A 23,890-nucleotide genomic window follows, 5' to 3' on the forward strand; every position below is an offset into this window, starting at 1 on the left:
AACATCCTTCTGAATCTGTTTAGTGTATTCATCTCTTGGTCTCCCTGTACGATTTTTACCCTCCACACTGCCCTCCAGTAATAAATTGGTGATCCCTTGATGCCTCAGAACATGTCCTACCAACCGATCCCTTCTTCTGGTCAAGTTGTGCCACAAACTTCTCTTCTCCCCAATTCTATTCAATACTTCCTCATTAGTTATGTGATCTTCCCATCTAATCTTCAGCATTCTTCTGTAGCACCACATTTCGAAAGCTTCTATTCTCTTCTTGTCTAAACTATTTATCGTCCATGTTTCACTTCCATACATGGCTACACTCCATACAAATACTTTCAGAAACGACTTCCTGACACTTAAATCTATACTCGATGTTACCAAATTCCTCTTCTTCAGAAACACTTTCCTTGCCATTGCCAGTCTACATTTTATATCCTCTCTACTTCGACCATCATCGGTTATTTTGCTCCCCAAATAGCAAAACTCCTTTACTACTTTAAGTGCCACATTTCCTAATCTAATTCACTTGGGACCACCCGACTTAAATCGACTGCATTCCATTATCCTCGTTTTGCTTTTGTTCATGTTAATCTTATACCCTCCTTTCAAGACACTGTCCATTCCGTTCAACTGCTCTTCCAAGTCCTTTGCTGTCTCTGACAGAATTACAATGTCATCGGCAAACCTCAAAGTTTTTATTTCTTCTCCATGGATTTTAATACCTACTCCGAACTTTTATTTTTTTTTCCTTTACTGCCTGGTCACCTATACAGATTGAATAGCATGGCGGAGAGGCTACAACCCTGTCTCACTCCCTTCCCAACCAATGCTTCCCTTTCATGTCCCTCAACTCTTATAACTGCCATCTGCTTTCTGTACAAATTGTAAATAGCCTTTCGCTCCCTGTATTTTAGCCCTGCCACCTTCAGAATATGAAAGAGAGTATTCCAGTCAACATTGTCAAAAGATTTCTCTAAGTCTTCAAATGCTAGAAACATAAGTTTACCTTTCTTCTACGATAAGTCGTAGGGTCTGTATTGCCTCACGTGTTCCAACATATCTACGGAATCCAAACTGATCTTCCCCGAGGTCGGCTTCTACCAGTTTTTCCATTCGTCTGTAAAGAATTTGCATTAGTATTTTGCAGCTGTGACTTATTAAACTGATAGTTCGATAATTTTCACATCTGTCAACACCTGCTTTCTTTGGGATTGGAATTATTATATTCTTCTTGAAGTCTTAGGGAATTTCGCCTGTCTCATACATCCTGCTCACCAGATGGTAGAGTTTTGTCAGGACTGGTTCTCCCCAGGCTGTCAGTAGTTCTAATGGAATGTTGTCTACTCCCGGGGCCTTGCTTCGACTTAGGTCTTACATTACTCTGTCAAACTCTTCACACAGTATCATATCTCCCATTTCATCTTCATCTACATCCTCTTCCATTTCCATAATATTGTCCTCAAGAACATCGCCCCTGTATACTCTATATACTCCTTCCACCTTTCTGCTTTCCCTTCTTTGCTTAGAACTGGGTTTCCATCTGAGCTCTTCATATTCATGCAAGTGGTTCTCTTTTCTCCAAAGGTCTCTCTAATTTTCCTGTAGGCAGTATCTATCTTACCCCTCATGAGATCCTTACATTTGTCCTCTAGCCATCTCTGCTTAGCCATTTTGCACTTCCTGTCGATCTCATTTTTGAGACGTTTGTATTCCTTTTTGCCTGCTTCCCTTACTGCATTTTTGTATTTTCTCCTTTCATCAATTAAATTCAATATCTCTTCTGTTGCCCAAGGATTTCTACCAGCCCTCTTCTTTTTACCTACTTGATCCTCTGCTGCCTTCACTATTTCATTCCTCAATGCTATCCATTCTTCTTCTACTGTATTACTTTCCCCCATTCCTGTCAATTGTTCCCTTATGCTCTCCCTCAAACTCTGTACAACCTCTGGTTCTTTCAGTTTATCCAAGTCCCATTTCCTTAAATTCCCACCTTTTTGCAGTTTCTTCAGTTTAAATCTATGGTTCATAACCAATAGATTGTGGCCAGGAGTCCACATCTGCCCCTGGAAACATCTTACAATTTAAAACTTGGTTCCTAAATCTCTGTCTTACCATTGTATAATCTATCTGATACCTTTTAGTATCTCCAGGGTTCTTCCATGTATACAACCTTCTTTCATGATTCTTGAACCAAGTGTTAGCTATGATTAAGTTATGCTCTGTGCAAAATTCTATCAGGCGGCTTCCTCTTTCATTTCTTAGCCCCAATCCATATTACCTACTACGTTTCCTTCTCTCCCTTTTCCTACTACCGAATTCCAGTCACCCATGAGTATTAAATTTTCGTCACCCTTCACTATCTGAATAATTTCTTTTATTTCATCATACATTTCTTCAATTTCTTCGTCATCTGCAGAGCTAGTTGGCATATAAACTTGTACTACTGTAGTAGGTGTGGGCTTCGTATCTATCTTGGCCACAACAATGCGTTTGCTGTGCTGTTTCTAGTAGCTTACCCGCATTCCTATTTTCCTATTCATTATTAAACCTACTCCTGCATTATCCCTATTTGATTTCGTGTTTATAACCTTGTAGTCACCTGACCAGAAGTCTTGTTCCTCCTGCCATCGAACTTCACTAATTCCCACTATATCTAACTTTAACCTATCCATTTCCCTTTTTAAATTTTCTAACCTACCTGCCCGATTAAGGGATCTGACATTCTAATCTAGTTGGCCTATAAACTTGTAATTGTGACATTAAGTCACACAGGAAGAATGCAACCGTACTGCAGATTAATAAAATGCTGCAAAATTCCTGAACTGGTTGCCCAATGAAATGCCACTAGTTAACAAACCAATGACTTTATTTAAGTCATTGGTTTTTACATAGTAGCATTGGTTTTTACAAAGTGGCATTGCATTTGGTGACCAATATTACAGCAATTTTGCAGCACTCACATTAATATAAACTTGTAACACACTAAGCCCTCTCAAATGACATGCGAGGGAGGGAGCTCTGTAATGAAATTATTTAGCCTCTTTGTCCATTTCATCAATTTGGTGCAGGTACAGCAAACATATAATTAACCTGTGTTGCAGCAACTATTTGCAATGGGGAGAGGCAAGGAGCAATATTCATCCTCAATGAATATGGCCACACCACTTTGAACCTTCTCCCAAGTGAGGCTTATGAGGGTGGTTCAATAAGAAAGATAACACGAATTCTCATAGTAGTATAAATTTCCAATGTCAGTTAAATTCCACATAGACAGAATAGATTACTGAAGATTTCAAGCATCACCAACTGATTGAAGCAGTTGTGCCATTGTTCCTGAAAATAAAGTTTTGAGATGGAGATGTTGCCAGATACATGGTCAGTGACTGAAGAGCAAAGTGCATTGGGTTTTCATATTTGAAGCAACAACCCAAGCTGCAATTCATCATCGACAACTGGAAATTTGTGGAGCAAGTGTACAGCAGCATTTCATTGTCAACAGATGCAAATTTATTGAGCAATTCTATAGTCATAAAATTAGATGTGGTTTTCATGCCAAGAAGTTGATAAGAATAGTACAGATGTGTAAAACAAGCAATGGTCTCGGCAGCCAAGCAATTACAACACAGATTAATTTAAGCCGATGGCCACATTCGTGTGTGGTAGACTGCATGCAAATTTAACATCTCCAATGGCAGTGTAGTGGACATTGTCCACAACACAATGGAATTCCAGATGATGTGCTCTCATTGGATACGATGGCGGTTCTCAGTCAAGAATAAAGTGTAGAGAATTGGGTTCATCTCTGGAGGCACAGGGTGTCACACTCATGCACTGTATCATCACAGGGTATTAAATGTGGTTGCATCACATGTCGCTTGTGATGAAGAAAGCACTGACACAGCTCTCACTCTCACTCCTGGAACCCCCCTCCCCCCAATCCCCACAAAACTACACACACACACCCACCCACCCAAACACACACACACACACACACACACACACACACACACACACACACACCAAGAAGATCAAAACAATATAATCCAGAAGTAAAGTTGCGGACACAGTATTTTGGGATGCACAGAGTGCGCTACTAGTCGATTTCCTCACCCACGGAGAGACTGTGAATACTGCTAGCTATTGTGCTATACAGGAATGGTTGCTGAACACAATTTGGAAGAAACAAACAGGACTACTTCCAGAAGACAGTACATTGTTGTACACCAACACTCAACTGCATACAGTCTATGATATGCATACTTTTGTCCTGTGTCCATAATGCACTGTGCTGGAACACCCCTATGCAGCCTGAATCTCACACCAAGTGATTTTCATCTCTTAGGATGTGTCTGGTTGCTACTTCGTAAATGATGCTGACATTCAGAAGGCTATTGTTAATGGCTCTTAAATCTGGACAGTGATTTCTTTTACCCTGGTTTGACAGGCTGGTTTACCAATGGAACAAATGCTTAGACAACAATAATGACTACATGTAAACTAACATGTATCTGTGTCTTAGTAACTGCTGTATCACTTATTTCCTGAAGAAACATTTTCCTGCAGACAACTTGTTCCCTTACTTTTTTTAATTACCTTCGTACTTTATGTGGAGATGGTAATCCCTCCATACAGTGCCTTCAGAGTGTAAAATGTGTCTCTCGCAGGCATAAACACATTGGGCTCACCATTGCTAGGGATCATAGTTCATCCACATTAATCCTGTCTCAATTAACATTCAACTGCAATATGGAAGCTATTTTGATGTTGATGTTTTATTCGCCTCTGCCATGTTAATAATGATTTAGCGATGGCAAAGAGATGTGTTTGAGTGATGCAAGAGGTTTATAACCTAACTTCAAACTCCATCTGTTCTTGAAGTGTGTCATCATCTGAGCCACCAGGGGATAAAAATTACATCAGCTTAAGTCTTTGGACCCATTTTCTTTGGTTTCTTCCATTTAGTAACCTCCTCTTTTTGTGAGATGTCTACAGATTTGCAACAGAACGTCCAGCAATTTTCTGTGCTGTCTTTTGTGCACTATATTTCTGTGCTGTTACGTGACTATCATGCTAGAAAACGTTTGTACTCTGGTGAGTTTAGATTGAGATGCTGGGATAGGAGAAATTATTCTCTAGTAAGTACATTTACAACTGTGTGTTCCAGCATCGTGAAGTTCGAGGATGCTACTGCATTGCATGAATTTTTTAATAAACTGTTAGAAATTTTTGTAGTCACTTTAATTTCTTATATTTCACTTTGTTCTTAAATTATCAAACATTTCCTACATAAAGCATGGTTTCTGGAGCAATTAATGCACTTGGCTTGCGAAGACCGAGTTCATTGTGCTCCATGGGTCAGTGATACATATCTGCCACAGATAGGTTCATCTTCACATGCTTTAGCGGTGCACTTAAACCTCTGGTATTTGATACATGTGATGGGGCTTGGAATGAACATTCAAATCTTAAGGGCTATATATCTTACTTTCACATGTTCTGGCAATATGGACGAGACAAAAGTAGTACAAATGCTGTTGTCTTCCATAATATCTCATTAACTCTTTTAATTTTATTGCTATATGTCCACTCTTCTTTATGCAATGTAAATAACATTATTGCATCTCACAGCACCTATACAAAAACTGATGGTATTGCGTTTTTCAGAGATGACAGGGCAGTCATTTAAAGTGTTTGTTCCTGTTTGTTGCACAGTAGATGTCTACATGAGAAGCAGACTGTTAGACAATATCTTCATAGATTTCAAGGTACCACTACATTTCTTCTAATTCCTTCAAGAAATAAAATGGCACAACTGTCTCAATACTGTCCTCCTCTCTCTTAATAACAGTAAACTGGTTTTAACACTGCCGTGCTCTGTAGAATCTACTGGTTTAATTTAATTTAACATCTTATCAGTGGAGAGAACCTCCCCTCGCAAGTTCCCACCTTTCCCCTCTTAGTAGGTTTATTAGCTCTACTACTACTAATCAGCCCACCCAAACCATTGGGAGATTTTTGATTACATTAATGAGTTCTATTTTTGTTTTACAAGGAACATGGCAAATAAAGGACAGTCCAGACAAAGCCCCACAATATCCAGATATGCTCTATGCAACTGAGATGTGAAAAATGACATAGTAATTATCTATTAGTGCCTGTTTCCCATCAACATTCACTTGCCCCACTGGCATGCTGTGCATATAGTAGTTGAAAGATTTTTATTGAAGTTCATCTCATGCTCATGATGCAGGCAATCAACCCAACAAGATCATGAATGACATTCCATCTTCAGGCCTCGCAGTGAGTGCTGAAACATGCCCAGAGTTTATGGCAATAGAGGACAAGCAGTACTGATCAGACTCCAGATCAAGATGCTTGGCAGTCCCAAACTTGTACCCAATCACAAGAGGCAGCATCCCCTAAGGTGTTCAGTACATATGATGACTCAGGTGAAGTGTGTGGCTTTACTGGATTACTACAGGTATGGCAAAAATTGCCCCTTCCAATTACTTCCGATCCGTATCCTGCATCTTGTGTATTTTTCACACAGGTTTTGGTGACTGCCTCTCTCTTGGAACAGAAAAATATTTTTTCCTCCTTCCTAAAAATATTTCCCTATCATGAAGTCCAACCTCTTTTTTTCCTGCCCAGATAGCCACGATTGTTAAAAGTGCTGCTTCCAGTAGGGGGAGAGGCACTGGCTCCAGATGAAATCTGCCCAGCTGATTAAAGACAATGTCAAGTGCCACCTCAGTTACACAAGTCACAAACATTTAGAAAAATTTCTGCTTGCTTGCAATAAATCACACTATATGCAGATATCTGACAAACACACATTCCATCTGGAGCAGCAATTGGAATGGTGACAGGAACGGCATCTGGCCACTCCTTAAATTAACTATGCCAAATCCTTTCACAACCATGCTGACCCTTTGATGATGCAGGACGCAACACAAGAAAAAGCAGCAGTAGTGTGACCTCTTTTGACACTTGAGATCCAACCATTTCTCTTTCATTAACTGCTAAACAGATGTTCATTTTCTCTTCATGTCAGTGTTTACCTGTCTACTATCTTTATATTTTGAAGGACATATAAATCAATATTTATCAGATACTAACTAATGACTCATTTTACTTAACTATAACATGGAAAGTAAGACCAAAAGTTGCAGGCATTAATATAAATGTCCTATTTACTGCATGTTGTAAATGATTCACTAACGTAGCTCATTCTGACAAAGAATTTTACTTTTAGATCAATGAAACCTCACCTGTTGTTTGATTCGACAATATAGTCAAAAAATTCTTTATCCTCCTTTAATTTAGCAAGAGGCACAATCTCAAGAATATCTTTATCATCTGATAACTTATGAATCCATAAATGTTTTGCCACCTCCATCAAGTATTCACGAATATCATCACAATCAGTTCTCTTCCATTTACAGATAATGTACCTGCAGCAATTGAAGACATACTCTTATTATAATAATTATTTCAATTGACAGTATGAGTGTGTGTAATAGCAGTCCAATGCAATTTGCAGAAGTAAGACAAGGTAACAAACAAAAATGCCATTCATTGGATTGAAGTATTAATACCAGGGCAGAGAAACAGGGTATGAGAAAACTTTTAAAAAGAAAGATCTGATAAGATGGGTATTAAAAAATAAGACTCATTAATAATGTCAACTAAAGAAGGGTATGTCAAAAATGCTGCCTTATCCTTTACTGCATCTTTATTTAGATAATGTGCAATGTATGTACAAAGAGATAGTAAAGTTAACAATTAGACTCACAATGCAATTGAAGTGAACATGTCCTACTAAACTCTGTCTCTGTCAAAAATAGAAATGATCAAATTTTAAGTGATTCACTCACCTTTCTGAATTGGCAGGTCTGCTTGTGTTGGGTTTGTGTATGCAAATCATCTTAAAACTTTTGTACATCAGGTACACAAGCCCTACACTGAATGGTGTAAATAAGTCAAACAGTTTGCAAACAAAATGGCCACCTGAAAAATATTAAGTTTGGAGCATGTAAATTCTATTATACAATTCTGCACATTATTTTTATGACACAACAATTCAAGCTATTAAATGACTTAAAGAAAGAAAGAGAGTAAGAGTGAACTACTAATAGAGAAGGAGAATAAACTGATAGAAATATTCAGAATGGAGCCATGTAATCTGTAAGCTCATTCACCAGTGACCGAGTAATTTGATTCTCCCGATAATATACCAAATAATAACTGTCTGTTATTAAGTAACGACATTCACAGTCAGTAAACTAGTGTAAAGAACACAGCAGGGAGTTGTTCCCACTGTGCCACAGGTTTGTAGTGTGGGAAGAATTACAGTTTCAATGCCCCTGTGCATGCAGTAATTAGTCTGATCTTGCCCTCACAGACCTCAAGAAAGTGATAAACTGGAGGAAGTAATATATTTCTAAATTCCTCATTTAACACTTGTTCTTGTAACTTGGTAAGTAGGTCTCCATTGGAAAGGTTGCCTCTATCTTCAACCACCTGCCAGTCCAGGTTTTTCAGCACTTCCATGATTCTGCTGTGGATCACACACACCATTTGTGCTGCCCTTCTCTGTATATGTTCAATATCTCCTGTCAGTCCTATTTTGTATGGATCTCACACACTTGAACAATATGCTACAATGAGTCACATGAATGTTTTACAAGGAATCTCCTTCGTAGGATGACAGTGTTTTCCAAGCACACCACATCTGCAGAAAATTGGACCATTTGCAATTTCTGACAATCTTTTCAACTTGAAAACTTGGAGAGCAGCAAAAAATATTACTATTGTGCCTCTATTTATAATTACTATGAAATCATTATTAATATGTGTGTCAGTTCAATGAGGTTTCACTGCACGATGAATAGAGCACTGAAGTGCAGTAGAGATTAACAAATGCAAAATTTCATTTATGTTCAGATTCACAACACACTATTTTTTTTCAATCTTATGTGCTCTTCATGAAACATGTACTCACAACTTCATAAACAAATTTAATTTGCTTCTCGTTCAGAAACAAAGAAAATGTTACGCACTTACAGGCATCCAGTAGGTGAGTGGCGACAATCTCTACAAGAATGTGTGACAGAAGATTATGCTACAACAAGATCTGGCTGACCACATACCACAGTGCTGAAAAACTCCAAAAATAACTTGGATTATGTCAGTCTAAATCGTCATTTCAAATTAAATGGATGACAGTAGGGTGGAGTAAGAACAGAAATGGAGCATCTGTGATGTATTAAATTAATACATGGATTTACACTGAGGTGACAAAAATCATGAGATACCTCCTAATATCCTGTCGGACCTCCTTTTGCTCAGCATAGTGCAATAACTTGACTTGGTCTGAACTCAACAAGTCACTGGAAGTCTCCTGCAGAAATACTGAGCTACACTATGTGATAAAAAGTATCCAGACACCACCAAAACCATATGTTTTTCCTATTAGGTGCATTGTGCTGATACCTACTGCCAGGTACTCCACATCAGTGACCTCAGTAATATTAGACATTGTGAGAGAGCAGAATGGGGCACTTCACAGAACTCAAAGACTTCGAACATGATCAGGTGATTGGTTGTCACTTATGTCATAAGTCTGTACGTGAGATTCCCACAATCCTCAACATCTCTAGGTCCACTGTTTCCAATCTGATAGTGAAGTGGAAATGTGAAGGGACACGTACAGCACAAAAGCATACAGGCTAACCTCGTCCATTGACTGACAGAAACCGCCAACAGTTGAAGAGGGTTGTTATGTGTAATAGGCAGACCTCTATCCAGATCATCACACAGGAATTCCAATGTGCATTAGGATCCACTGCAAGTACTACAACAGTTAGGTGAGAGGTGAGTAAACTTGGATTTCATGGTCGAGCGAGTGCTCATAAGCCACACATCACACCGGTAGATGCCAAACACTGCCTCGCATGGTGTAAGGATCGTAAACATTGGACGATTGAACAGTGGAAAAACGTGTGGAGTGACGAATCATGGTACACAATGTGGCGATCCAATGGCAAGGTGTGGGTATGGCGCATGCTATGTGAACATCATCTGCTAACGTGTGTATCGCCAACAGTAAAATTTGGAGGTGGTGGTGTTATGGTGTGGTCATGTTTTTCATGGAAGGGGCTAGTTGTTTCGCATGGGACTAGCACAGGCCTACATTGATGTTTTAAGCACCTTCTTGTTTCCCACTGCTGAAGAGCAATTCGAGGATGGCGATTACATCTTTCAACAGGATCAAGCACCTGTTCATAATGCACGGCCTGTGATGGAGCGTTTACACAACAATAACATCCATCTAATGGACTGGCCTGCACACAATCCTGACCTGAAGCCTATAGAACACGTCTGGCATGTTTTGGAATGCCAACTTCGTGCCAGGCCTCACCGACCAACATAGATACCTCTCCTCAGTGCAGCACTCCATCAAGAATGGGCTGCCATTCCCCAAGAAACCTCCCAGAACCTGACTTGAACATATGCCTGCGAGAGTGGAAGCTGTCATCAAGGCTAAGGGTGGCCAACACAATATTGCATTCCAGCATTACCGATGGATGGCGCCACGAACTTGTAAGTCATTTTCAGCCAGGTGTCCAATACTTTTGATCACATAGTGTATGCTGGCTCTATAGCCATCCATAACTGCAAAAGTGTTGCCAGTGCACGATTTTGTGCATGAACTGACCTCTCGATTATGTCCTATAAATGTCCGATGAGATTCATGTCAGGTGATCTGGTGGCCAAATGATTTGCTTGAACTGTCCAGAATGTTTGTGATGATGCAAGCTAGGATATCTTTACTTCCTTTCTTGTTTTACCATCTGCCTCCTTCAATTCATTTTATTTTCATTTTTGCCTGATTACCATTAACATGCATGAGTATAATCTGCATTTTCATAAAGGAGAAAGTTTGGCCCTCAGTCTTAAGGAATATAGCACCAGGTCTAATTTTGTGCTTAGTTTTGTGTATGTAATTAATTTCCTAATTTATTTTGACCATTCCTAGTTAATACCTTTCATGACTTTGATTCTACCGTTCACTTATAAACAAATATAAATTCTATACTAATTATAAAAATTTGGAGAAAGAACTATTAGGATTGTTAAATTATTTATTTGGTTCTATTTGAAAATGTATTAGCAAAACCAGCCCTTAATTATTTCCAAAATAATTACCAGGTTTGTCAAAAGCATTGTTTGTAGAACTATATCTGTTAATTTCATTATATAAACAAATAATTCAGGCTGACCTTTGTGGTAGAAGGAACTGTTAAAAAGGAGGATTTTTTTATGTATTCAGTTAATTGAATGAGTTATGTTTTAATTGTAATTTCTGTACCTTAAATACTGAACAGTGTGTAGTTTCAGTGCGTATTACTGTGATGATATATAAGGACCGATTTTTGTTCCCGAGACAGTTCAGTCCATGGATGATTTTCAGACAGGAAATATGTATTGGTTAAATTAACAACAATGAATCAACTTAACAGTGGAATAAATGTAACACAAACAGTCCCTGTGTTAGAACAATTAATGACAGTGTCTGTTTAATTTATCTGAAAAATAGTGTCACACGTACTGTATTATTCTGCAAGATCTGTGAACTGTGTGGTTAGGTTTTTACTGCTCATAGATATTCAACAGTAAACTATTGTAGCAGTATGCTGATGTTGCCTGCAACCTATTAATGAGGCTTTTCAACATTTACCAATAGTGAACTGGCCGTATAATTGTGTAATATTGGGGAACAGTAAGAGTAAAGAACTATGAAACGCAATTGTGCAACTGTCGGCTACATCATTTACAGTAGTCAGTGTTGAACTTCCATCCCCCATTTTTCAGCCAGTATAACTATTTAATACGTCAACACTGAGGACTACCAATGAAGAAATAAAGCAGGCAAATGTCACATATGGTGCCCTTTTGGGTGAGGACTATTGTATTTGGGCACAATAAATAAGGACTCATGAACTTTGAACAGTGAACTGTGCAATTTGAACGGAGTGACTGAATTTAAAGTACGTGCGGCACCAGTATTACTGAGAACAGTGAACAGGCTAATTGACAGTGAAAAATAATTATAGTATTCTGAAAGTTTGATCGCATGTGAACAAGTAATGCGATAAGAAGCAACCATAAAACAGCAAAACAACAAAAGATCGCTGGCCGAGGTTATGGGGGCAGCCATTATGAAGAGAAGCCACAGCAGGCAGTCAGCACGCCAGCTGGACTAAATCCACCTAATGTAAACAAGTGCGTTTTGGACAAGTGGGAGTAACTGCAGCAGCAGCAGGAGACGAGTGAATAAAAATAAGATAATTCATAGCAAAAGCCAGTATGATGGGGGAGAATGGACAACAGGATAGTGATGTGATTGATAACAAAGCTGTATAGGTTAAGTTTTTAAATGAACAGAAAGACTTAATGGGGAGTGATTTTGTAGACAATAGTGGTTATAAATCAGACATGAATGTAACTTTGAATGATGGAGACAAAAGTCTTATCGTAGATGAGATGATAAAAGTGTCATCTACATTGTGTGGTGATGTGAGATAAATGACGAAAACAGTACTGAAGTGGGTGAAATCGTTACGGCTAAGGAGGAAGTATCTAGTAATGAAAGTCAGCAAAGGCAAAAGTTTACGGCAGACAGAAAATTGGAAGTGATGTTAAGGAATTTATGAGTAGTTTGAGTAATACGAGTATGAAAGAAGACATTAGTAGGGTGGAAAACAGTATGAAAGAAGACATTAGTAGGGCGGGAAATAAAACAGATAGCATTAAAGGATGAACTGAAGAAAGAAATTAAAAAGAAAACTACGGTAGTCAGCTTTAGTCTTTCAGAATTAAATAAGAAGGCTGAGGTGGTAGTGAAAGATTGAGATGAAAAGATAATGAAAGTAGTACAAATATTAATGAGAAATTAACATTAATGAGTAGTAAATGAGTAGAAGAAACTTTGTGATGACTATAGTAAGAGGGTGGAGGCTTCCGAGAAACAGTGTAAAGATGAAGTCAAAGCAACCAGGAAATTTTGTGCTGAAAATAGGGTTAAACTTGAGAACCAAATTGATCAGATTAAAAACGATTTAGAAACAGGCGTAGAAACCAAGTGTGCAGTAGTGGTAGAGGAAAAACTGGTAAAAGTAAATAAAAATACAGATTCAAAATTGGCTGAAATGGAGAAAAAGGTGGAAGAGGTACAAAATCTAAAGTATAGGATGTGTAGTGTCCCAGACAGTCCTTCATTTGTTAGTTGTAAGAAATTTTATTATTTTGAACCATATAGGGAAGTGCATCCACTGGATTTCATTAGGGAATTTAATGATTTGCCTGAAACATGGAATGACAATGAGAAAATGTCATTTGTGAGAGGTTTTTTGAAAGGGGATGCTTATGGATGGGCAGCTCAGGTAGCTGATAGTTGTGCTTCGTGGCATAGCTTTGAGAAAGCATTTTCAGATGAATATTGGTCCAAAGAGAAGCAGCAGAGAAATTTGAGGGAATTTTGGGGAAGAGAGAGATTTGACTCTAGGAAGGATATTGTGAAAGGTTCCTGTCAGTTTTGGATAAGCAAACTGAAATATTTGGACAAAGAGCTAGGTAGTGAGTCAATAGTTATGGTTTAAAAACTAATTTGCCTCAGAAAGTTAGATAATTGTTTGTACCTGCCACTATGGGTAATATTTGTGATTTTTTGAATTATGTTGATAAAGTGGAGAGGGTGAAGCCCTCAGTGGAAAATAGCAGGAGGAATTTTGATGATAATAATCAGTCAGGGAGAGAGTTTCAGGTAAATAGGATGAACAGAACTAATTATAGTAAAAATTCAAGAATAATTGGTGGAGGATAGCCAGAATGGGCATGGAAACGGTAGGAGAAATTCAAGGAAAAGAAATGGAGGGTTAGATGTTTATTATGGATCAAACCATTTAAACTAAGCAAGTAGGGGGTTCAACATTCTGTGTGGGGTTCAATTATGGGCTGATAATGCTTACCCCAGCTGTCTGTCTCATTTTTCATGTTTCCTTAGGCAGTCAAACTCTTCTCCTATCCCATCTGTAGTTTATAAGTGAATCAGAAACATTCTATCTTTGGATTTCATGTGATTTTGTACAGCAGGATACTTTAGTATAGGAATATTTTAGAAAAAGTTTCTCCAGTGTTATCTATACATATTATGTGATGTTAGTGATAAGTAATGGAATCATAAGAGGATGAGAAAAAAAAATAACAGTGGTACTTGGTAAAAATCTATGAGATATTGTCTTTATTCTAGTTTTATGAAATATGATGAAAGTAAATTGGTGTCACCGTTAAAGAATTTCTGTCAAACAAAGATGTAAGGTAAACAGAAAATGAAAGCATTATCAGATGTATAGGTTATCTGAAAACTTCTGTTTGTGTTCTAAGGAATTATGAACTTAAAGTGGTAATATTGGAATGAAAAAAAGTAATTTTGTTGAGTAACTGATAACTGTGGTGTTAGACTGATGTGAATATTCTGACAGGTCAACTACTTGGTAACATTTTCTGAGGATTTAATTTTATGGTTGAATGAGAGCAGTATTCAAAGTTGAATGAAGAAATAGGGCAATGATTTGGTATAACTTCCATCCCCTAAGTTTGATTTGAGTAGTAATTAAGTTATGCAATGGTACACTATTCTGTTTTCATAATGTAATGATTAGTAAATCTATGCTACTGCACATCTTGAGTTTCTGCTAGAAGTAATGTACGTATTTTGGACATTAAGGTTATATGAGTACATAAATGGAGTGAATTTCAAACCAAGACTTGGCATTTAAGTGATTTTGCAAATGGAAAAGAAACCTAAATCTTTCAAGTTTAACCAGTTTGGAAGAGTTACAACATAGAGTAATGTTTTGTGGTATAATGTCCACTTGATTTAAAATTTTTACTAGTCCCCAACTTTCATACTACAGTCAATTTTAGTGCTAATTATTGTGATGTTATGAGAATTGTGTAATGTATTTATTTATGAAGTAATGACTCATATTTGCCAATAGTGTGAAACATTTTTTCCTTATTCTTAGAGGTAAAAGTGAGTGTACTAAAGTAGAGTATTTTGACTAATTTTTTTCATGTACTGCGGTGGAGGAGAACCACCTCCAAGGGAACTGATAGCAATGCATTTCCTTACTAACTGCCACTTGGACCTGTTGAAGGCGTGGACGACTTGGTCAGAAAATGTGTTAAGGGGCTCCAGAAAGGCTCAAAATCATGAAAAGTTCAATTTTTACTTTTTTGCGTTTTCTGAATCTGCAGACTATTACCTTTTAATAGATATATAATTTATTCAATTCCGAAGACTACAACTATTTTTAATTTTTTTTTTTGAAATGTGTTCTACATGGACGTGACCCACTGTGGCGCTGTTAAACTGCTGTCAAATGGTGTTATTATTAACGTCCGTGTTCATCAGGTACATTTTAGTGATGTGAGATAAAATATGTGTTGTGGCTAACCTGTGATGGTTCAATATATATCGCTGGTGTGATTGTCGATTGTTTCATGTTTATTTACTCTGTCGTTATCTCGAAAATATTCGTAATTAATTCTGTTTCTTGAGTCTCTGTTTTGTTGAAGTATAATAATGAGTAAAAGTAAAGTTATTAGAAATCCTCTGAAGGCTTTTAAGAAAAGGAGAAATGTTGGAAAGCCAAAGGTATGTGTTATTACTGTAAACAATAAAGATGATAACCAAGTGAGTGAACCTAACCTCTCAAGTACACCAGTCAAAGTGGGAAAGAAAATACTTCACAGAAGAAGCTTGGTTCAATGAGTGAAAACTATGAATGTTTTATGGGCGAATCGGATGTGAATGAAATATTTGATATGTCGGTTCTCAAAGGAATTTTTTCAAACTGTGGAAGATGTATTAATTGCAGTGAAGTTGGTCTGGAACTATCCATAATAAAGCACGTAGGACTTGCTAGTGAAATACAACTGAAATGTGATAAGTGTTCATACATGACCAACTTTTGGAACAGTGTTGCAGTAACTGCAACTGAAGAAAATGGTAGCAAAATCTACGAACACAACATTAGATTTGTTTATTCCTTGCGTTCAGTTGGTAAGGGTGCTACTGCAGGTGCAATTTTCTGTGGCATCATGAATCTTCCAAACCCCCAACCAAGTTTACGACCTATAATAAATTAATAGGGTCTAAAGTAGAAGATGTCTGTATAGAATATATGAAGAACGCTGTGGAAGAGGCAGTAATGGAAAATAATGGTAACAGAGATTTGACTGCAGCGTTCGATGGTACCTGGCATAAATGGGGACACACATCTCTTCATGGTGTAGTACCTGCCACCAGTATGTATACAGGGAAAGTTTTAGATGTAGCAGTAATATCAAAAGTATTGTAGATGTCCACAAAAATATAAAGGTACACATGAAAATAATTGCAAAGCTAACTATAGTGGCAGTAGTGGAGGAATGGAAGTGGCTGGTGTTGCCAGTATATTCCAGCGTTCTGAGGCGTGTGATAAAGTGCGATATGTTAATTACTTTGGTGACGGTGATTCTAAAAGTTTCAAACATCTTCAAGGACTGAAGCCCTATGGTGATGATGTTGTAGTGCAGAAATCTGAGTGTATTGGACACGTACAGAAGCGAATGGGAACAAGACTTCGGCGACTGAAAGCTTCGTACAAAAAACAAAAACTCAGTGATGGTAAAGGGTTGGATGGGAAGGGAAGGTTAACTGACAGTGTAATTGACAAAATACAGAACTATTATGGAATGGCTATTAGGCAAAATACACAAAGTGTCGACGAAATGAAGAAGGCTGTTTGGGCTCTTTTTTTTTTCATACTTCTTCAACCGATGAAAATCCCCAACATAGCTTGTGTACCAAAGAAGAAGATAGTTGGTGTAAATATAACAAAGGATTGCTAACTGGTGAAGTGTACACTCATAAGCATAGTCTGCCTCATGCAATAATGGAGGTGATAAAACCTATTTTCAGAGACTTAGCAGCACCTGAACTGTTGAAAAAGTGTATTCACGGAAAAACTCAAAACCCCAATGAAAGTGTAAATAGTGTTATATGGTCGAGAATCCCCAAGACTGTATTTGTTGGAACAGAAACACTTCACTTTGGTGTGTATGATGCTGTTGCGACTTTCAATGATGGCAACATTGTAAAGTGCAAGGTACTTAGAAATATGGTAATGAAGATAGGTTCTAACATGGTACGAGCGATGCTTGCTTTAGACAAGGAATGCCTTCGGGCTGCAGACAGGGCTGTAAAGAGTCTAGAAATACAAGCAAGAGTAAACAGGAGGAGGAACAAGAGGAAGCTGGAGGAGGAGTTTGCAGAGGATGAAGATAATCCATCCTATGGACCTGGAATGCACTAAAAAGTTAATCCAATCTTTGTCGCTCGATTCCCAAAACTTTTATTTTCTCATACTAATTACATGTTTTCTAAGGATCTTCCAAACATATTTGTTTCAAACTTTCAGTTAATGTTACACAGTACCTTCTGCATAATTTAACACAGCCTTTTTCCAAAAAACTGTATATTTTTGAATATATAAATAAAAAATTGCAAAAAAATGTTTTGAATTTTCATTACAATTGAAAAAAAATCATCTTTAATAACTGAACAAAAATTTTGTAAAATCCCTGTGTTAAGTTGTAGCCCATATTCCAATAAATAATCTGTAAAAAGTTCAACTTCCTACCTCAAATACTTTGTGAGGAAAGATGTAATTTATAAGCGTTATTTTAACATTGCAAGTATAGGGCGTTCCGGAGCCCCTTAAGGCTCATTAAAAGTGTGAAAGTGACTAAAAGTGTGAAAGTGCTTGTGCAAAACAATAAATATTGTAAAGTGAAATTTTCTGTCTGAATGTGAACTGCAAGGCACAGTGCAATTTAACTTTTTGCAAGCCATGATTGTTTATTCTTTGAAGCAAGACAGGACTTGTACAAAGGGATATGTATGTTAGAATGTAATCTTTGTTTATCCAAAAAGGACATCACTTATGAAGAAGATTCCTAATTTTATTAAAAATATTATTTATGGATATTTTGTGCCATTGTACAATACACAATATGTAAATATTTTGGATGGGGATTTTCATATGGCCAGCTCATATAAGTAGATATTTGAAAAACATATGCACTGTAGTTTTTGATAAGGAGATTTCTTATGTAATATTCTTTTGTGTGTAGAATGTTAAACCCACTTTCTGGGGTCACTTGTGGTCATTGGACTGCCCAGTTAGCTATTTGAAATATCTACTGGGTCAATCCAACGAGAGGGTAATGCTGCAAAGGAAGCTGGAATCTCTTTACTTCATCTCTTGTTTTGCCATCTGTCTCCTTCAATTCATTTTATTTTCATTTTTGCCCAATTACCATTAAAATGAATGAGTGTAATCTGAATTTCCATACTGGATATAGGTTGGTCCTCAGTCATAAGGAATATAGCACCAGGTCTAATTTTGTGCTTAGTTTTGTGTATGTAATTAATTTCCTAATTTATTTTGACCATTCCTAGTTAATATCTTTTGTTACAGCATGAAATCAGTAACTGTTTCATGACTTAGATTCTATTGTTGACTTATAAACAAATATAAACTCTGTACTAATTATAAACATTTGGAGGAAGAACTACTAGGATTCTTGTAGTATTTATTTGACTCTATTCGAAAATGTATTAACAAGACCAGCCCTTAATTATTTCCAAAATAATTACTAGGTTTGTCAAAAGTATTGTTTGCATAATTACTTTAACAAACAATTCAGGCTAAGCTTTGTGGTAGAAGGAACTGATAAAAAGGAGGAATTTTTTGATGTATTCAGTTAACTGATTGAGTTATGTACGAGGTGCATTCAAGTTCTAAGGCCTCCGATTTTTTTTCTAATTAACTACTCACCCGAAATTGATGAAACTGGCGTTACTTCTCGACGTAATCGCCCTGCAGACGTACACATTTTTCACAACGCTGATGCCATGATTCCATGGCAGCAGCAAAGGCTTCTTTAGGAGTCTGTTTTGACCACTGGAAAATCGCTGAGGCAATAGCAGCACAGCTGGTGAATGTGCGGCCATGGAGAGTGTCTTGCATTGTTGGAAAAAGCCAAAAGTCACTAGGAGCCAGGTCAGGTGAGTAGGGAGCATGAGGAATCACTTCAAAGTTGTTATCACGAAGAAACTGTTGCGTAACTAGCTCGATGTGCGGGTGCGTTGTCTTGATGAAACAGCACACGCGCACCCTTCCCAGACGTTTTTGTTGCATTGCAGGAAGGAATTTGTGTTCTTCAAAACATTTTCGTAGGATGCACCTGTTACCGTAGTGCCCTTTGGAACACAATGGGTAAGGATTACGCCCTCGCTGTTCCAGAACATGGACACCATCATTTTTTCAGCACTGGCGGTTACCTGAAATTTTTTTGGTGGCGGTGAATCTGTGTGCTTCCATTGAGCTGACTGGCGCTTTGTTTCTGGAGTGAAAAATGGCATCCACGTCTCATCCATTGTCACAACCGACAAAAAGAAAGTCCCATTCATGCTGTCGTTGCACGTCAACATTGCTTGGCAACATGCCACACGGGCAGCCATGTGGTCATCCGTCAGCATTCGTGGCACCCACCTGGATGACACTTTTCACATTTTCAGGTTGTCATGCAGAATTGTGTGCACAGAACCCACAGAAATGCCAACTCTGGAGGCGATCTGTTCAACAGTCATTCGGCGATCCCCCAAAACAATTCTCTCCACTGTCTCGATCATGTCGTCAGACCGGCTTGTGCGAGCCCGAGGTTGTTTCGGTTTGTTGTCACACAATGTTCTGCCTTCATTAAACTGTCGCACCCACGAACGCACTTTCGACACGTCCATAACTCCATCACCAAATGTCTCCTTCAACTGCCGATGAATATCAATTGGTTTCACACCACGCAAATTCAGAAAACGAATGATTGCACGCTGTCCAAGTAAGGAAAACGTCGCCATTTTAAGTATTTAAAACAGTTCTCATTCTCGTCGCTGGCGGTAAAATTCCATCTGCCATACGGTGCTGCCATCTCTGGGATGTATTGACAATGAACGCGGCCTCATTTTAAAACAATGTGCATGTTTCTATCTCTTTCCAGTCCGGAGGAAAAAAATTGGAGGCCTTAGAACTTGAATGCACCTCGTAATATGTTGTTTAACAGGAAACTATTGTAGCAGTATGCTGATGTTGCCTGCAACCTATTAATGAAGCTTTTCAACATTTACCATTAGTGAACTGACTTTATAACTGTGTAATATTGTGGGAGGGGGGGGGGGGGGGGGGGGGGGGGTTGTGAACAGTGAAAGTAAAGAAACATGACACACAATTGTGCAAATGTCGGCTACATTATTTACAGTAGTCAGTGTTGAACTTCCACCCCCAACACCCCCAATTTGTCACCCAATATAACAATGCAGTATGTCAACACTGAGGAATATCAATGAAGAAATAAAGCAGGCAAACGTCACATGTTCTTCAAACCAACTGCCAACAGCTGTGGCCTGGTGAATGGCGCACTCTCATCCGTAAAAGTTCCAACACTGTTTGGGAACACGAAGTTCACGAATGGTAGCAAATAGTCTCCAAATAGCAAAACACAACCATTCCCAGTCAATGATTGGTTCAGTTGGACCAGAGGACCCAGACCATTCCACATAAACACAGACCACACCATTATGGAGTGACCACCAGCTTGCACAGTGCCTTGTTAACAACTTGTGTCCATGGCCTCTTGGCATCTGAGCTACACTCAAACCCTTCCATCAGTTCTTACCAACTGAAATCCAGACTCATCTGACAAGGCCACCATTTTCCAGTTGTCTAAGGTCCAACCGATATGATCATGAGCCCAGGAGAGGCGCTGCAGGCAATGTTGTACTGTTAACAATGGCACTCGTACCGCTCATCTGCTGGCATAGTCCATTAATGCGAAATTTCGCCACACGGATATGTTCCTCATATGTGCCACATTGATTTCTGCAGTTACTTCAAACTATGTTGCTTGTCTTTTAGCACTGACAACTCTATTCAAATGCTGCTGCTCTTGGTCATTAAGCGAAGACAGTCAGCTGGAATTCTCAGCATACACTTAACACTGTGGATCTTGGAATACTGAACTCCCTAACAATTTCCGAAATGGAATGTCCCATTCGGTTAGGTCCAACTACCATTCTGCATTCAAAGTCTGGTAATTCCCATCATGGGGGAAATAATCATGCAGGAAACCTTTTCACATGAATCAACTGTGTACAAATGACAGCTCCACCAATACACTGTCCTTTTTTAACACAGTACAAATACCATCTGTAACTGTGCAAATCGCTACCCCATAACTTTTATCCCCTCAGTGCATTATTTTTTACTTGAGAAAATTATTCAAAGAAAGTATATCAAAGAAATGCTTTGCTCTCCATAGATACTTTAACCAATTTTCTTTTAAAAAATCAACAGTTAAACTACTTCCTTTAGTATTTTACAACAATATGATGAACAATCAAAAAGAGAAAGCTACATAATCAACTGATACAAAGAATAAAGAATTAAGTGTGCTATTAGCTTATTCCTAAGTGGTCATTCATGCACATAACAACATCTACAGAATGAGGTTGGAGTCTATTCATCTGGTAAACTACAATTCACACATACTTGAAACACCTTTCAACACTAAAGACTTGTAGAAAATTCCATTTGCTATGTTCCAGGAATTTGGTTTCCAGCAAATTAAGTTACTGTGGTTTTATACCATTTCAAGTAGTGTATAGGTACACCTAAAAATATCTGTGATATCTTACATCATTTAATCAGACATCATGTTCCATAAATCCCACCATCAAGGACAACCTTCAGGGATGTGGGATGAGTCAGATTACAAATAACCCTCCTACTGCGGGCGATTTTCTGGTTTTTCTGTATATAATGGCGGAACAATTTTATTTGATAATCAGAATAGTTATATTAACTGTATTACAGGAATTAAACAAGGAACCAAAAACTGAATTTAGAAGTGAATTTCAAATGGCATTTTGGCATTTAACATACATAATGCGGGAAATACAAAAATCACATTCAACATTATAAATAAGGGAGAAACTTATTTACAATTTTTCTGAATGTGGTACATCCTGAAGCAATGTTATACATACAAGCCTGCAAAAATGGTTACAAAATTGCTGCCACAACAAGGTATACGTATAAGTGTGTGGGTGAGACTTGAGCGTGTGTAAAATGTGTCTCCTGATGTTCCTGAGCAACAGAAAAAGATTCAGCAGGAAACACAACTTCTGATGTTCCAGAGCAACAGAAAAAGATTTGACAGAAAAACAGGTACTTCTGATGTATCAAAGCAACAGAAACATATGCGATAACAGTGTGTTCCATGGAATCATATGGAAAGAGTTGAACACACATATGTGGATCACTGTAGCTGGAGTCTTAACAGACAAAAGCAGCAAATGCAAGCTACTTCCATTAAGTGCACTAATAATAAATTATGGCTGCTACTAATCTACTCACACTTATCAGTATGGGAATAACTTTTAGAGTACTTTATATAAGCGTACTAGTAGAAAAACAGCAACTTTGATGAGTCACTGCTGGCCTGTTAAACAACTCAGCTGCTATGTTATCCAGTACTTCAAACAAATAATTTATACCAGTTCATGTCAAACATTATCAGATGCCTTTACAGGGTAACTGAAACACGCACACTCGGCTACCGCAACAGAACTTCTCACATACTAACAGTACAGAACTGTCTGTAACAAAATTTCATCCTGTGCATATTTTTGGTGAAAAATGAACCTCAAAGAAATGCAATTTGGCAACACTGTAATCACTAGTATGACAAATATCTTCATTTGATACTCTGTAGCTGTTCGGCTCAGTTAGTGCAATGAGTAGAGTTTTGCATTTGAATACTTGAGTTCGAGAGTCTCCCAGGTGTAGGTGTAATTATTATTATTATTATTATTATTATTATTATTATTTTCCACTTTTGATTTGCCTATTAATGCTGTAAAACAACACATTTCACAATTACAGTTGCTTACTGTTGAACACAAAAGACATGGCAGAAACTGTCATAAAAAGTAATTATCACTTGAAAATAAAGTTATCTCTCATAGGACAGAAATAACTACAAAACTTAGCAACATGGATGTGTTAAAAATACACACTACATGCAATAAGAGTGGCCAGTTATAATAAATAAAAAGGGAAAAACCAGGATGGAATGTCCTGAATTTGGCTCCAGCTGCCACAGACTGTGGTCATGTACGTGCGACTTGCATTTGTGTGTGTGTGTGTGTGTGTGTGGTCTACTTTTGGAAAAGGCCTTGTTGGCCGAAAGCTAAGTTTCTGATAGTGTTTTTGCTGTGCTTTTTTGCGAGTTAGCATCTCTGCTATGTGTGAGTAACAGTTACAATATTTGATACACACTATCGCTGACAGCATGTCTTTCACAAAGCATACACAGTCTTCAGAGTAGACGCTCAAAGCCATCTTCCTGCTTCCCCAAACACTTCATACTTCTCTGGACTCTTTGCAACACAGCTGCACTCACTGTTACAAGAGCAGCATTGAAGTAAGCCACCACTTCTACCACAGTCATTGGTGGATTAGAATAAACATAACAAAGTTTAGTATGTACCTGTGAAGCAGGTTGCTAGATCTACTGATGACTGAAAGTCTCAAAGAAATGCAATGGATATGAAAGTGCTAAGCATGGAGATTGCTACTAATCAATAGAATTAATGGCAGGAGTGTATATTGGAAACTGGATTCGAAAGTAGTTTATGACATAGTGCAAAACAATACACTTT

General features: G+C 37.9%; 1 protein-coding gene across 1 annotated transcript in view; it reads right to left on the bottom strand.

Moving 5' to 3' along the window:
• Window positions 1–23,890, bottom strand: part of LOC126418443 (cap-specific mRNA (nucleoside-2'-O-)-methyltransferase 1) — a 273,835-nt gene that overhangs the window by 127,935 nt on the left and 122,010 nt on the right. The window contains exons 10-11 of the mRNA XM_050085206.1: window positions 7,875–8,007; window positions 7,269–7,451 (exon numbers count right to left, since the gene is read on the bottom strand). Of these exons, the coding sequence (XP_049941163.1) occupies window positions 7,269–7,451; window positions 7,875–8,007 (316 nt within the window). The remainder of the gene's footprint in view (window positions 1–7,268; window positions 7,452–7,874; window positions 8,008–23,890) is intronic.

The sequence above is a fragment of the Schistocerca serialis genome, chromosome 9 (assembly GCF_023864345.2).
Source record: "Schistocerca serialis cubense isolate TAMUIC-IGC-003099 chromosome 9, iqSchSeri2.2, whole genome shotgun sequence".
In the NCBI taxonomy this organism is placed as follows: domain Eukaryota; kingdom Metazoa; phylum Arthropoda; class Insecta; order Orthoptera; family Acrididae; genus Schistocerca; species Schistocerca serialis.